This window comes from Peromyscus eremicus, chromosome 8a (genome assembly GCF_949786415.1).
Source record: "Peromyscus eremicus chromosome 8a, PerEre_H2_v1, whole genome shotgun sequence".
Classification (NCBI taxonomy): domain Eukaryota; kingdom Metazoa; phylum Chordata; class Mammalia; order Rodentia; family Cricetidae; genus Peromyscus; species Peromyscus eremicus.
Window position 1 is genome coordinate 862,426 of NC_081423.1, and position 12,986 is coordinate 875,411.

At 41.6% G+C, this 12,986-nt stretch overlaps 1 protein-coding gene across 2 annotated transcripts in view; it reads left to right on the forward strand.

Moving 5' to 3' along the window:
• The window catches only part of Pdxdc1 (pyridoxal dependent decarboxylase domain containing 1), a 60,171-nt gene that overhangs the window by 39,067 nt on the left and 8,118 nt on the right, over positions 1-12,986 (forward strand). For both annotated transcript variants that reach the window (XM_059269951.1, XM_059269952.1), the window contains exons 13-16: positions 2,344-2,394; positions 6,245-6,308; positions 8,966-9,054; positions 10,636-10,741. In XM_059269951.1, the coding sequence (XP_059125934.1) occupies positions 2,344-2,394; positions 6,245-6,308; positions 8,966-9,054; positions 10,636-10,741 (310 nt within the window). The remainder of the gene's footprint in view (positions 1-2,343; positions 2,395-6,244; positions 6,309-8,965; positions 9,055-10,635; positions 10,742-12,986) is intronic.

Sequence of the window (12,986 nt, forward strand, 5' to 3'; positions counted from 1 at the left end):
CTGCTTAAGGGGCCCCCTGGCAGTAGTCTCAGGATCCATCCCTGGTGCATGACTGGCTTTTTGAAGCCCACTACCTATGCATAGTAGGACACCTTGCACAGCCTTGATATAGGGGGAGAGGCTTGGACCTGCCTCTACTGAATGCACCAGGCTCTGCTGACTCCCCAGGGGAGGCCTTATCTTCTTGTAGGAGGGAATGGGGGGTGGGTTGGGAGGGGAAAGGCTGGAGGGGTGGGAGGAGGGAAGAGAGGGAGATCTGTGGTTGGTATGTAAAATGAATAAAAAATTTCTTAAAAAAAAAAAAAGCAGGCAGAGGCAGGGAAGACTAAGCGTTCAAGGCCAACTTTGACAGCAGGAAAAAGAGATTGGGTTTAAATATGATTATGCATGACTGTAATCCCAGCTTTCATGAGGTGGGGTCAGGAAGATCAGGAAGGAGTTCAAGACCAGCCTCACTATATAGTAAGTTTGACAACACCTGGATTACATGAGAGGCTATCTTATTTGTGTGGTGTGAACATTGATCCCTGTGCCAATTTAAAAGCATGATGTCATCTTTTGACACCTTTTTTTCTCACCTGTAATATAAGATAGTAATTTACTTATAAGAACTTACTGAGTTGATGTATGTTAAATTATTAAGTAGTGCCTGGTCACATAAATTATTTATATAGGTTTAAATCTTTGTTTTAAATATATTCTTGGGCTGTGTGTTGTTATTGGTATTTTACTCTTTTTGGGGGGGAGCACCACCCAGCTCCCAAATAAATCACACATAGAGGCTTATTCTTACTTCATATGAATGCCTGGCCTTAGCTTGGCTTATTTCCTTAACTTTAAATTTAACCTCTGGGCTTTTTCTGTTCTCTTACTTCTATAATTCTTATTCTTACTTCATGGCTTGCTGTGTAGCTGGGTAGCTGACCCCTGGAGTCCTCCTCCCTCTCTGGCTGCTAGATCTCCTCACTCTTCCATCTCTTTTTTTTTTTTTTTCCTGCCAGAGTTCTTCTATATATCCTCTCTTCCTGCCAGCCCTGACTTTCCTTTCTCCTGCCTCACTATGGGCAAGTTCTTTATTAGACCATCAGGTGTTTTAAACAGGCACAGTAACTCAGCTTCACAGAGTTAAACAAATGTAACATAAACAAAAGTAACACACCTTAAAATAATATTCTACAACAGCTGTGGTTGTAGGTCAGCGGTAGACCACACACTTGGTATGTGCAAGGCCCTGAGTTTAGTCTCAGTACCCCAAACAAATACTCCACTGTTTCTCCCCCAACCCAGGATATTGGCACTTTCTTCTGTCATTTTTTTACTTGAGAGAAATTAGTATTTCATTCTTTGGTTTATAGATTAGTTCCTTTTTACATTGAAAATTAATTTTAAGGTTTGTGTTTATGAATCATTTTTTAAAAAGTGTTTTTATCATGCTGTTAGCTCATATCATGATTTAGTTCTTAGGAAATAAAAGCCTTTATTACCATAGCAACTTAGTCAAATTAGGAGAAGGTTTGAACACTTATGGGAGAGGTTCAATTCCCCTTGGCTTTAGGAGTACAGGAAAATAATGATGACATTAACTATCAAGCCCTTGAGATTACTACAGCTCTGGAACCTGCCTACAACCCAAACCTGTAGTTAATCTCCAGTGTTCATAAGGGTTTGAATGACAACCTGCTGTTCACTCACTATCCTAGAGCACCTGTGAAACTATGCGGAGCATTAGCAGATGTGCATGTCTGCATGTTCATGCCTTATAGTCCATACTGTGTGTCATGCATCCTCAATAAAAGAAAGCTGTCTCTTATGACTCCCCTCTCCTCCTCATCTCCTCTTTCTTCATATGTGGCAGCTGTTGAGCATCTACTCAGTGCCAAACACCTTGAAGCACTTTGCATTATTTCATATGATGCCCACAATTTCACTCGAATGTAAGTTTCACTAATAGAACAAATTTCAAGTGGGGTTCCTTGAGGGGCTTTGCAACATGCAATACTCAATGCTGAATTCATGTTCTTCTACTCCCTGAGTTAGGGACTATAATGATTCTCATATCAGTGATGAGAGGTATTGGATTGAGACTATATAGTAATGGCAATTGTATCCATCCTCATGGCTTGGTATGCCATGTGCCTTCACTTGCTCGCCCTACATGTGAAAGACTGAAAAATATTTGCAGATGTTGAGTTGTAAAAATTGGGACCCAAACTTAAACTTAATCACCAAGTTGGAGATGCCTTTGTCTGAAGTGCTTATTTGCGTATTGCAAAGACCCTCATGATACCTGCTAATATATTATGTCAGTCTAGTAAGGTTGTATACTTTTTTGTGTTGTTATAGAGTCAACGGTTGCAAGAAAGTTTGAAGAAAGTGGACCACATCAAAATTTTGGTATAGTATATAATTTTCTGTGCTTTTGAATTAAGGTTTTTTAACTCCAGTAAAGAAAATGGTTTTCCCTAAGTGTAATAACATTTCATTTGAGTTGTGACAGTTCCAGTGAACAACAGTCTTTTTGGTTGTGTGGGTTTTTTTGTTGTTGTTTTGTTTTGGTTTTTTTTTGTTTTTTTTTTTTTTTTAGATTTATTTATTATGTATACAGCATGTATGACTACAGGCCAGAAGAGGGCACCAGATCCCATTACAGATGGTTGTGAGCCACCATGTGGTTGCTGGGAATTGAACTCAGGACCTCTGGAAGAGCAGTCAGTGCTCTTAGCCTCTGAGCCATCTCTCCAGCCCTTGTTTTTTTTTTTTTTTTTTTTTTTTTTTTTGAGACAGGGTTTCTCTGTGTAACTTTGGAGCCTGTCCTGGAACTCACTCTGTAGACCAGGCTGGCCTCAAACTCAGAGATCCACCTGCCTCTGCCCCCTAAGTGCTGGGATTAAAGGTGTGTGCCACCACCACCCAGCAACAGTCTTTATGAGGGAATCACACATGTTTGTGACCTAATTATACGGTTAGTCTGAAATTAAGAAATCTGTACCAAACAATATTTAAATTTTAAATTCCTGTAATTCTGTTAAAATCTAGAATTGCACAAAGATCTTGTGTAAATTCCTTTTACTTCACCTTCCCAAGGACTTAAGATCACCCATCCTCAGAGATGACTGTCTCAGAATACTCTGGGCTGCTTTCTGAAACCTGATCAAAGTGGGATGAGAAGGAAAAGCAGATGCCCCCGGCCTTGTCTTCTGGGATCTTGGCTCCCTTGAATAGTAATTCACAAGGAGATAGGGACTTAGCAGGACTAACAACTAAAAGCATCAGTCCAGGAGGGCAGCTTTTCACATTTTGCTTCATTCAGGAAATAAATAGGTCAGGTTTTTATTTAAATGTGCTCACTGAGTGTTTCTTTGGCACTTTTGCAAAACAAGTTTAGTTCAAAGTTGGCTCTTGAGTTTATTTGGATTAATATAATCACTTTTGTTTAGAATATGGTTAGGTTGTAGGATAGGAGCCAGGGTTGGGGAACAGGTACTCTGTATTGCATTCTGAAGCCAGTCAGCTGGCAGCATTCAGTTGAAAGGAAACTTGGAAGAGGATAGTGGGTCATTGGAGGAGCAAAGGAGATGATTCCCAGTCAGGAGGCTTGAGTTCTGCTCTTAGCAGTGCCATGGGGTGACCCTGTGACACTGAGTCATTTTCATTTTTTCATAAGATTATTTGTTGTTATTTTATATGCATGGATGTTTTGTCTGCAAATATGTCTATTTACCATGTATGTAGAGACCAGAAGAAAGCACTGGATCCCCTGAAACTGGAGTTACTGACAGTTGTGAGTCACCATGTGGTTACTGGGAATTGAACCCCAGATCTCTGGAAGAATACTCAGTGCTCTTTACCGCTGAGCCACTTCTCCATCCCCTGAGTTATTTTCTTAGCCTCTTTTTCTGTCATCTCAGCTGTCACATGAAAGTGTATCAGTTGGACACCTCTGCCTTGCATGAGGAGATCCACAGTGGACTAGAATGAGCTTGTTGTTAGGAATCGAGGCAGTACTGAGCCCATGTGGTTGTCCTGTCCCTTGCTGAGCCCGCTCAGGCTCTCCTTATGTCCCCTCTTAACCATCAGTTCTTCTGGAGTGTGTTTGTAAGGCTACACGTAGTCGAGCCACAAACCTTCCAACAGCCCTTCTTTCAGTGGCCACTTCCTTCAGTGGAGGATATATGATAAGCAAACAACACAAGACATAGTAAGTAGCATGTCAGTCATCTCACAGCTCCTAGTGGGCTGCTTATTATTTACAGTTAGCACACACAGCACCCAGTATCTTTTCTGCATTGTTTTGTTTAATCAACAGTCTCCTTTGTTCCCTCTGCTTGGAGACACTCACAGCTCCCTATTTCTTCTTTTGACTGAATTGTGAGCTTTCAATTCAAACATCTCCTCTTCAAGAAGCCTTCCTCTCAGCACCCTGAGATCACACACACAGGACATACATCACTTGATTCCCCAGGATTTTTTCTTCTTTATTGACCTCATTTTTACTCAGGCTCGTGTGTGTGTGTGTGTGTGTGTGTGTGTGTGTGTGTGTGTGTGTATTATAATATATATATAATATTATATATTATTATATATACTTTATGTACTATATGTATATTATGTATTATAATATATAATACACACAATATATATATGTGTGTACATATATATATATACACACACACACTTATTTCTTTCCCTGCAGAAGCTTCATTAAAAGCTTTGTATAAATTCTCTATGCACCACATGGGCATTAAAATATAGGATCTCAACCATAAAAGTTATGGTTCATGACCACTCATGCTACCTGTCCAAGCAGCTTAGGTTACATTTACAGCTGCTGCTTTGTTGTTGTCATTTGTTTTTTTTGAGACAGGGTCTCTCTGTGTAGCCCTGGCTGGAACCCGCTCTGTAGACCAGCCTGGCCGCGAACTCAGGAATCTGTCTGCCTCTGCCTCCTGAGTGTGCCACTATGTCCAGTCCTCACAGATGCTTCTTCTGTTTACTCTTCTTTCTGGATTCATTTTGTTTTGAGCCCAGAAATGGTTTAAACTTTTTAGATTTAATTTTGCTTAATATAACACTCCAGAATTTATAATTAGATAACTTCAGTATTACGTCAGTCTGTTATATTGGTAGAACCTTGCATTTTTTTTTTATATATAACTGCACAGTATTTCTTGTGCACACTGACACTGAGATCAAGGTTCAAAGGAAGAAGAAAACAGTGATCATATGTATATACATGCACACACGTTATGAACTGGATCATTCTGCCTTACCTCAAAAGATGGGGAGATTGTTTTGCCACCTTTTTAGTTCTTTTTTCCTTGTGGAACTCCCCATTCTACTTAAACAATAAGTCCTTATTTTCTTAAACAGCATTAGTAATTTTATTTTATTTATGTGAGTTTCAGGCCAGCTAGCATTACATAGTGAGAGAGCCTGTCTGTGAGTTAGCACTTCCTGTAGTCCTACTAAGTGAGTTTCTCAGCCACAGTATAGTTCAAAACACATGATTCATGACTACACTGATAGATTACAACTGTTAAGTGCTGAAAAAAAAGCATCCTTAGAGCTTCCCCCAACAGAAACACTGCTGCTATTGTTGGTTGGTATGTACCATGGGTCGGCTTATGTGGAGAGGGAAGTACATCATGACATTGTAATGCAGTGAGCATTGTCATCAGTTAGGAAATAGGTTGAGTTACTTGTCTGACAATACACCAGTATATTTTAGGCTGCAGGTGTGTACATTGCCAGAAGGACTTGAGTCTTGTTCTAAGAGCTGATGCCTTTTTATAAAAAGTTCCTGATTTAGGCTGGAAAGATGGCTCTGCAGTTAGGAACACTTTGCTGATCTTGCAGAGGACCCAGATTTGATTCTCAGCACCTACATAGTGGCTCACAACAGTCTGTAACTCTAGTTCCAGGGGATCCAGTATCCTATTCTGGCCTCTGTGGGTACCAGGCACACACTTGGTTCACATACACACATGCAGGCAAAACATCCTACTCATTTTTCTTTAAATTTAAATGCATTTTGCTAGTTTGCATGGTTTTATAGGGTTTATTGGGTCAAGAGAGTAAGGAATCATCATTTTCATTTCATTTCAGGCCAGTTACAACCTTTGAGCTTTTTAAAATGTCTGTGTACAAGCAGCATTATCTGCCTGTTTATCTAAAGATACTGTCTCATCCTGTTGATGTTTGACCCTATCCTCAGTGTGGTAACAGCACACTTCACTTTTTGCAGGTGGAAGATGAGCTCAGTTCTCCAGTAGTAGTGTTCAGATTTTTCCAGGAATTACCAGGCTCAGGTAGGTGATTAAAAAAAAAGGGGGGTTTACATCTGTGTTTAAGGCTTTAAATTTAATATTATATAATCAAATAGGTAGTCCATGTGTTTTTATTGCTAAAGTCTTCAGTCATTTTAGAAAAGTATTACGGTTTCCACAAGCATGCTAGTGTTAAACCGAGGACTCCTAAATACCATCACATAGCCTGTGCTGAGTACACAGTGCTTAGCAGACTGGTTGTCAACTTACAAACTTTGCTTTGGTTTGTTCTCAGAATTCTTTTTAAGGAGAGTGACTTGTTTGTTTGTTTTGGTTGGTTCTTTTGAGACAGAATTTCTCTGTATAGCCCTGGCTGTCCTGGAACCCACTCTGTAGACCAAGCTGCCCTCAAACTCACAGAGATCCTCCTGCCTCTGCCTCCAGAGGGCTGGGATTAAAGGTGGGACCACCTGTCGAGAGTGACTTTTTTTTTTTAAATGGAAATAAAGAATTGTATTTCTGGGGATATTTTTGGAGTTACATAATGAGGAAAAAGTGTGGGACATTAAACTTCTTGTTCTCCTGTTAGATTCTTAGCCTCTACTTCTCAAGCATTTTGATTAAGGAGGATAGATCGAAGACTCAGCCAGTCTCTGTCTCTGTCTCCCTTTCTTCCTCTCACTCTCTTTCTCCCCTCCCCAACCCCACCCCACCCCCTTCTCCTCTGGCTGGCCTGGAACTCGCTATATAAACTAATTTTAGCCTCAAATTCACAATAATCCGCCTGCCTGTGCCTCCTGAGTACTGGGATCAAGATTTTCTTTTAACTTGGTGAAGTAATACACACCTATAATCCCAACACTGGAGAGACAGAGGCAGAGGATTTCTGAGTTTGAGATCAAGTTCTAGAACAGCCAGGGCTACACAGAGAATCCCTGTCTATAAATAAATAAATGAATGAGCCAGGGCTACACAGAGAATCCCTGTCTATAAATGAATGAATGAATGAATGAATGAATGAATAAATAAATAAATAAAGTCTCTATTTTTAAAGAATGGATCATATTGAGGATATAGCAATTCCTAGCATACATAAGGCACTAAGTTTAATCCCCAATACTGCAAGGGGAAAAAAGTGACCAGCATGCCACCAGCCTAGTCCAAGGCACATTAGTTTTCATCTAGACAACCACAGCACCTACTCATCACTGACATTCCCACATTTGTACACAGTCCCTTTCAGGCAACTCTGCATGGCAATGAGTGAGCTTCACCTCAGCCCCTGCCCTGCTCATAGCCATCAGCATCTCTCTTTTTCAGCTGAGTCGAGTCGAGGGCTTTACACCATTCCTAGGACACCCTGCTCTTGCCTTGCATGTGGCTGTAGCACCGTTGTTCTTTCTGCTTCAAATACATTTCCCTTCATTCCTTTTCTTTTTTTCTTGTTTGAAACAAGATCTCACTCTGTAGACCAAGCTGGTTTTAAACTTGTAGCAGTCCTTCTGCTTACCCAATACTATCTCCACTAAATGCCCACCTTCCTGTCTGCATGGGCTCCATCACCCTCTGTCAGAGCCCCACTTTTTTCAATGGCTTTGGCTTGATGCATAGTGATGTTTTTGTTCTCTTTATTGTCCATTTACATTTCTTTGGTTTCCTTTTGGAATTTTTGGAATTACATTTCTTTTGGAATTCCTTGAAAGCAAACTTTTGTTTTTTTTTGAGACAGGATTCCTCTGTGTACCTCTGGCTGTCCAAAAACTCGCTCTGTAGACCAGACTGGCCTCAAACTCACAGAGATCCACCTGCCTCTGCCTCCCCAGTGCCAGGATTGAAGGCGTGTGCCACTACTGCCTTCTGGCCTTAGCTTTACCAAAGGCTGAGATTATAGATGTGTACCACCAGGCTGGTGTTGAAAGCAAATTTTTTTAAAAAGGAAAATTAAGAATCCTATTCTAAGCTGGGTGGTGGTAGCGCAAGTCTTTAGACCCAGCGCTCAGAGGCAGAACTCACTCCGTGAGTTCAAGGTCAGCCTGGTCTACAGAGCAAATTCCAGGACATCAGGGTTATACAGTGAAACCCTGTCTTTTTGTTGTTGTTGTTTTGTTTTGTTTTATTTTGTTTTGTTTTTCGAGACGGGGTTTCTCTGTGTAGCTTTGCGCCTTTCCTGGGACTCACTTGGTAGCCCAGGCTGGCCTCGAACTCACAGAGATCCGCCTAGCTCTGCCTCCCGAGTGCTGGGATTAAAGGCGTGTGCCACCACCGCCCGGCTTTTTTTTTTTAAATTTTATTTTATGTGCATTGGTGTTTTGCCTGTGTGTATGTCTGTGTGAGGGTCCTCTGGAACCGGAGTTACAGACAGTTGTGAGCTGCTATGTGGGTGCTGGGGATTGAACTCGGGTCCTCTGGAAGAGCAGCCATTGCTCTCAGCCGCTAAGCCATGTCTCCAGCCCGAAACCCTGTCTTAAGAAACCAGAGAGAGGAGAGGAGGGGGAGAATCCTATTCTAAAAATCTATTGAGAAGTTACTTAGTTCATCAGAAAAGTATAGGACATTAACCTTTCAGACATTTTGATTTCATTAATATGTGATGCTGTTCTCTAAGGATTCACATTGGCATCTACATGAAATGGGATTGAGTTGTAGTGTTTATTATGGCCTTGTTTCTGGGAATGAATCCCTTCTGTGTTTGGCTTCAGATCCAGCGTTTAAAGCTGTCCCTGTATCCAACGTAGCACCTGCAGCTGTTGGCCGGGAGAGACACTCCTGTGATGCACTGAACCGCTGGGTAAAGATGGCTGCTGTCTACTTTTTCTTCTTTACGTCTGGAGCAGTGTCACCTGGCCTCACCCCTGCTGTGTAATGTGGTCATGTGTGGTTAGTCATAGCCACAGGAAGGAGCTTCATGCAGAGACACCAGGCTTGTTCTGTTTTGAATCAGATAAGCACTTCCCACACTGTCACCTCTGGCAAGCCCCTCACTTTCCTTCTGTGACTATTTCCTGATCGGTGTCTAAGGCTAAAACAGTATGTAAAGCTGAACTTCATTACCTCTGCTTTGGGCAACAAGAGTGTGCCTAAAGCTGGGCATGGTGGCACACATCTTTAATCCTTTAATCTCTGAGTTCAAGGCCAGCCTGGTCTACAGAGTAAGTTCCAGGACAGCCAGGACTACATAGTGAGACCTTGTCTCAAAGAAACAAGACAAACAAACAAAGTGCATCAGAAGGTACAAGTGTCCCCAAGGACCTATGGCAGCCAGGCGAAGTGGGCCAGCATTCGGCTCTAGCAGCTTTTTGAACACTTAACATGTAGTACCCTAGAGTTTAGACTTCACGTGTTCTCAGTAGGGTAAAAATGTTATCTTAGTTAAGTGTTTATTGCTGTGAAGAGACACCATGACTATGACAACTCTTATAAGAAAAACATTTAATTGAGGTGGCAGCTTACAGTTTCAGAGATTTAGTCCATTATCATCATGGCGGGGAGTATGGCGGCTTGCAGGCAGACACGGTTCAAATCTTCAGCATCCATGTAAAAAAAAATAGTCAGGCACGGCAGCATACCTACAATCGAGCACTAGAGAGGCAGACAGGTGGTTGAGAGGTTCACTGGCCAGACAGTATAAACAAATCAATATGCTATAGTTTCAGTGAGGAGAGGCCCTGTCTCAAAAAGTAAGATGGAGAATGACTGAGGAAGAGCCCAGCATTGATCTCTGGCCTCCACATACCCATGCTCACACACAAATGTGTGCCTGCATATAGACAAAGAGAATAGGTTCCTAATTTTTTTTTTTTTTTTTTTTTTTTTGTTTTGTTTTTCAAGACAGGGTTTCTCCGTGTAGTTTTGGTGCCTGTCCTGGATCTCGCTCTGTAGACCAGGCTGACCTCGAACTCACAGAGATCCGCCTGGCTCTGCCTCCCGAGTGCTGAGATTAAAGGCGTGTGCCACCACTGCCCGGCTAGGTTCCTAAATTGTATAGAATGCACTGTTACAAAAACCGAGAAAAGACCCTGGGAAATACACCAGATATCAATGGTCAGTGTTAAGATAGTATGTTGTTAGTCATTTTTATTTCATATTTTTGTTTTAACTGTAGTGCATGTTTTTCTAAAGTAAATTTGTATTTGGAATAACATAAAATGAACTGTTCATTGGAAAAGTTGAGGTGGAGGGGCAAAGTCCCCTGGACAAAGTCTGTTCATAGCACTGGAAACAAGAAATTGCTGTGAAATATTGAAAGATACCCTGAAGAGTAAGGGAAACTAGCTGCAGAAGCCACTTGAGTCTGGGTGAGGTTGTGAGGGTGGCTGTGAGGATATTTAAGTACCCTGTTGCAGGAATGTTCTCGTCCTTTTCCCTGCAGCTAGGAGAACAACTGAAACAGTTAGTGCCTATGTGTGGCCTCACTGTCATGGACTTGGAGGGAGATGGCACGTGTGTGAGGTTCAGCCCTTTGATGACAGCAGCAGGTAAGGCAATTACAACTCTGCCCCTGTGGCTAGGGCAAAAAGAGTCCATTGTGCCTGCTGATGACCAGCAGTCAGATGACTGGGTCTCCCTTGTGCCCTGCTCTCCTGTAGTTTGCAGCATCTCCCTTTGAAGGAGCTTTTCTTTGGGGCTAAATTTAGGTCAACATAACTTCTCAGTAATAGAGTGAGACATCTGGAGCCACTCAGTTCTGTGTGTTGATGTCCTTTGACTCTGGGTTTTCTATTTGGGTTACTTCTCATGCCCAAGTGCATATCTGAGTGACTTGTGCAGCTTTAAAACCTTTCAGCACTTAGAGACTGTGGCAGCACACACAAGACCTGCACAGGTTCAAGGCAGACAGGGTCCCACACTGAGAAGGGAAGAGGACAATGGAGAGGGGGGACCCTGTCCCCTCTTTCCTGTCCCCTGTCCCCTCAATAAAGAAGCTGTCTGCAGTTAGCTGACAAGGGAAAGTGCAGGGAGTAGCTAGCCAACACAAACGAACTCAGTGGTATTTTTGTGGAATTTTTTGTTTCCTTCTGCTTTGTTTGGCTTTCTTTTTTCTTTTTTTTTTTATTATTGGTGTTTTGTTTGTTTTAATTTCAAGTTTTGGGTGGAGGGGGAGTTGTGTTTCTTGTTTGTTTGTTTTTTTCCCCTCTCATTTTTGGTTTGTTGAGAGAACATACAATTGTGTAGATAGCAAGTGAAAGGAGCTGGGAGGAATTGGGAGAGAGGAAAACATGATAAAATATATAAAATGTTTTCAGTAAGAAAGAGCTCCTTCCACCCCAAACAAGCCTTTCAGCAGCTGGACCACTTCAGAGTTTTGACACTGTATGTCTGGAATGGAGCTTAGACATGCTTTTATTTTTGTTTAATTGCATTTTTAGTAGTATATATTTAAGGTTGCAATATATTTTAATACACATAATTAAAGATAGAAATGTATAAGGCAGCCAGGCAGTGGTGATGCATGCCTTTAGTTCTAGCACTTGGGAAGCAGAGGTAGGCAGGTCTCTGTGAATTTGATGCCCACCTGGTCTACAGTGAGTTCCAGGATAGGCTCCAAAGCTACACAGAGAGATCTTGTCTAAAAAAAAAAAAAAAAAAAAAAAAAAAGAAAGAAAGAAAGAAAGAAATGTATAAGACAAATTGTAGGAAAGGGACACAGTTTCCATATCTTCTGGCATGCCACCCTCCAAGATCCTCCATGTAGTCAACCCTCCAGAAGTTCTCCATTCACACTGGGGATGGGAATGGGAATCCCCAGTTGCCTTAGGGACTCTAATAGAGTAGGGCCACCCTTTTAGACATGGCAGAAAGCAGTGCAGTTGAAGTCTGTGAAGTTAAAACTGAAGATGGGGATGTGCCCTCTCGGTCACTAGTAAAACAACAGCTGGGCAGGAGAAAGAAGCTCTTTGTTCTGTTTTGTGTCAGTACCTGTAGGCTCACAGGAATGCACTAAAATGCTACTGCTAGAAAAGACTGTGAATGTCTTCTCCACAAAGAAACAGTTGACTGTTTGGAGAGATAGACAGGCTTTTCTCAGATGGGATCATTACAGATATGCATGTGTCAACATATCCCACAGTACCCTGTAAATATGTTTTTCATATATTCCTTTTCTTTGGAGACAGGGTCTCACTTCGTACCTTTGACAGGCCTAAAACATTCACTCTGTAGACTGTGTTGGCTTTGAACTCACAGAGATCTGCCTGCCTCTGCTTTCTAAATGCACCCATATACCTGGCTGTATTTCTTATTTTTAAATTTTTTATTTATTTGGTATGTGTGTGTGTGTGTGCACATGCTACATGTGCTCTACATTTACACATATGGAAATTAAAGGACAGTTTTTGGATGTCAATTTCCTCTTACCATATAAGTTCTAGGCATCAAACTCAGTTGTCATACATGTCAGCAAGTACCTTTACTCACAGTACCATTTCACCAACCCTTATTTTATTTTAGAAACAGGGTCTTGCTCTGTAACCCAGGCTGACCTTAAACACCTAATCCTCCTGCCTCAGTCTCCTAAGTACTGGGATTACATGCATAAGCCACAACACATTTCTCCCCCTACCCCCTTTGATTTTCCAAAACAGGCTTTCTCTGTGTAGCCCTGGCTGTCCTGGAACTTGCTCTGTAGACCAGGCTGGCTTCGAACTCAGAGATCCATCTGCCTTGCACCCCAAGTGCTGAATGGTTATGCTTTTTATAATAAAACTTAAGACAATTTAAGAA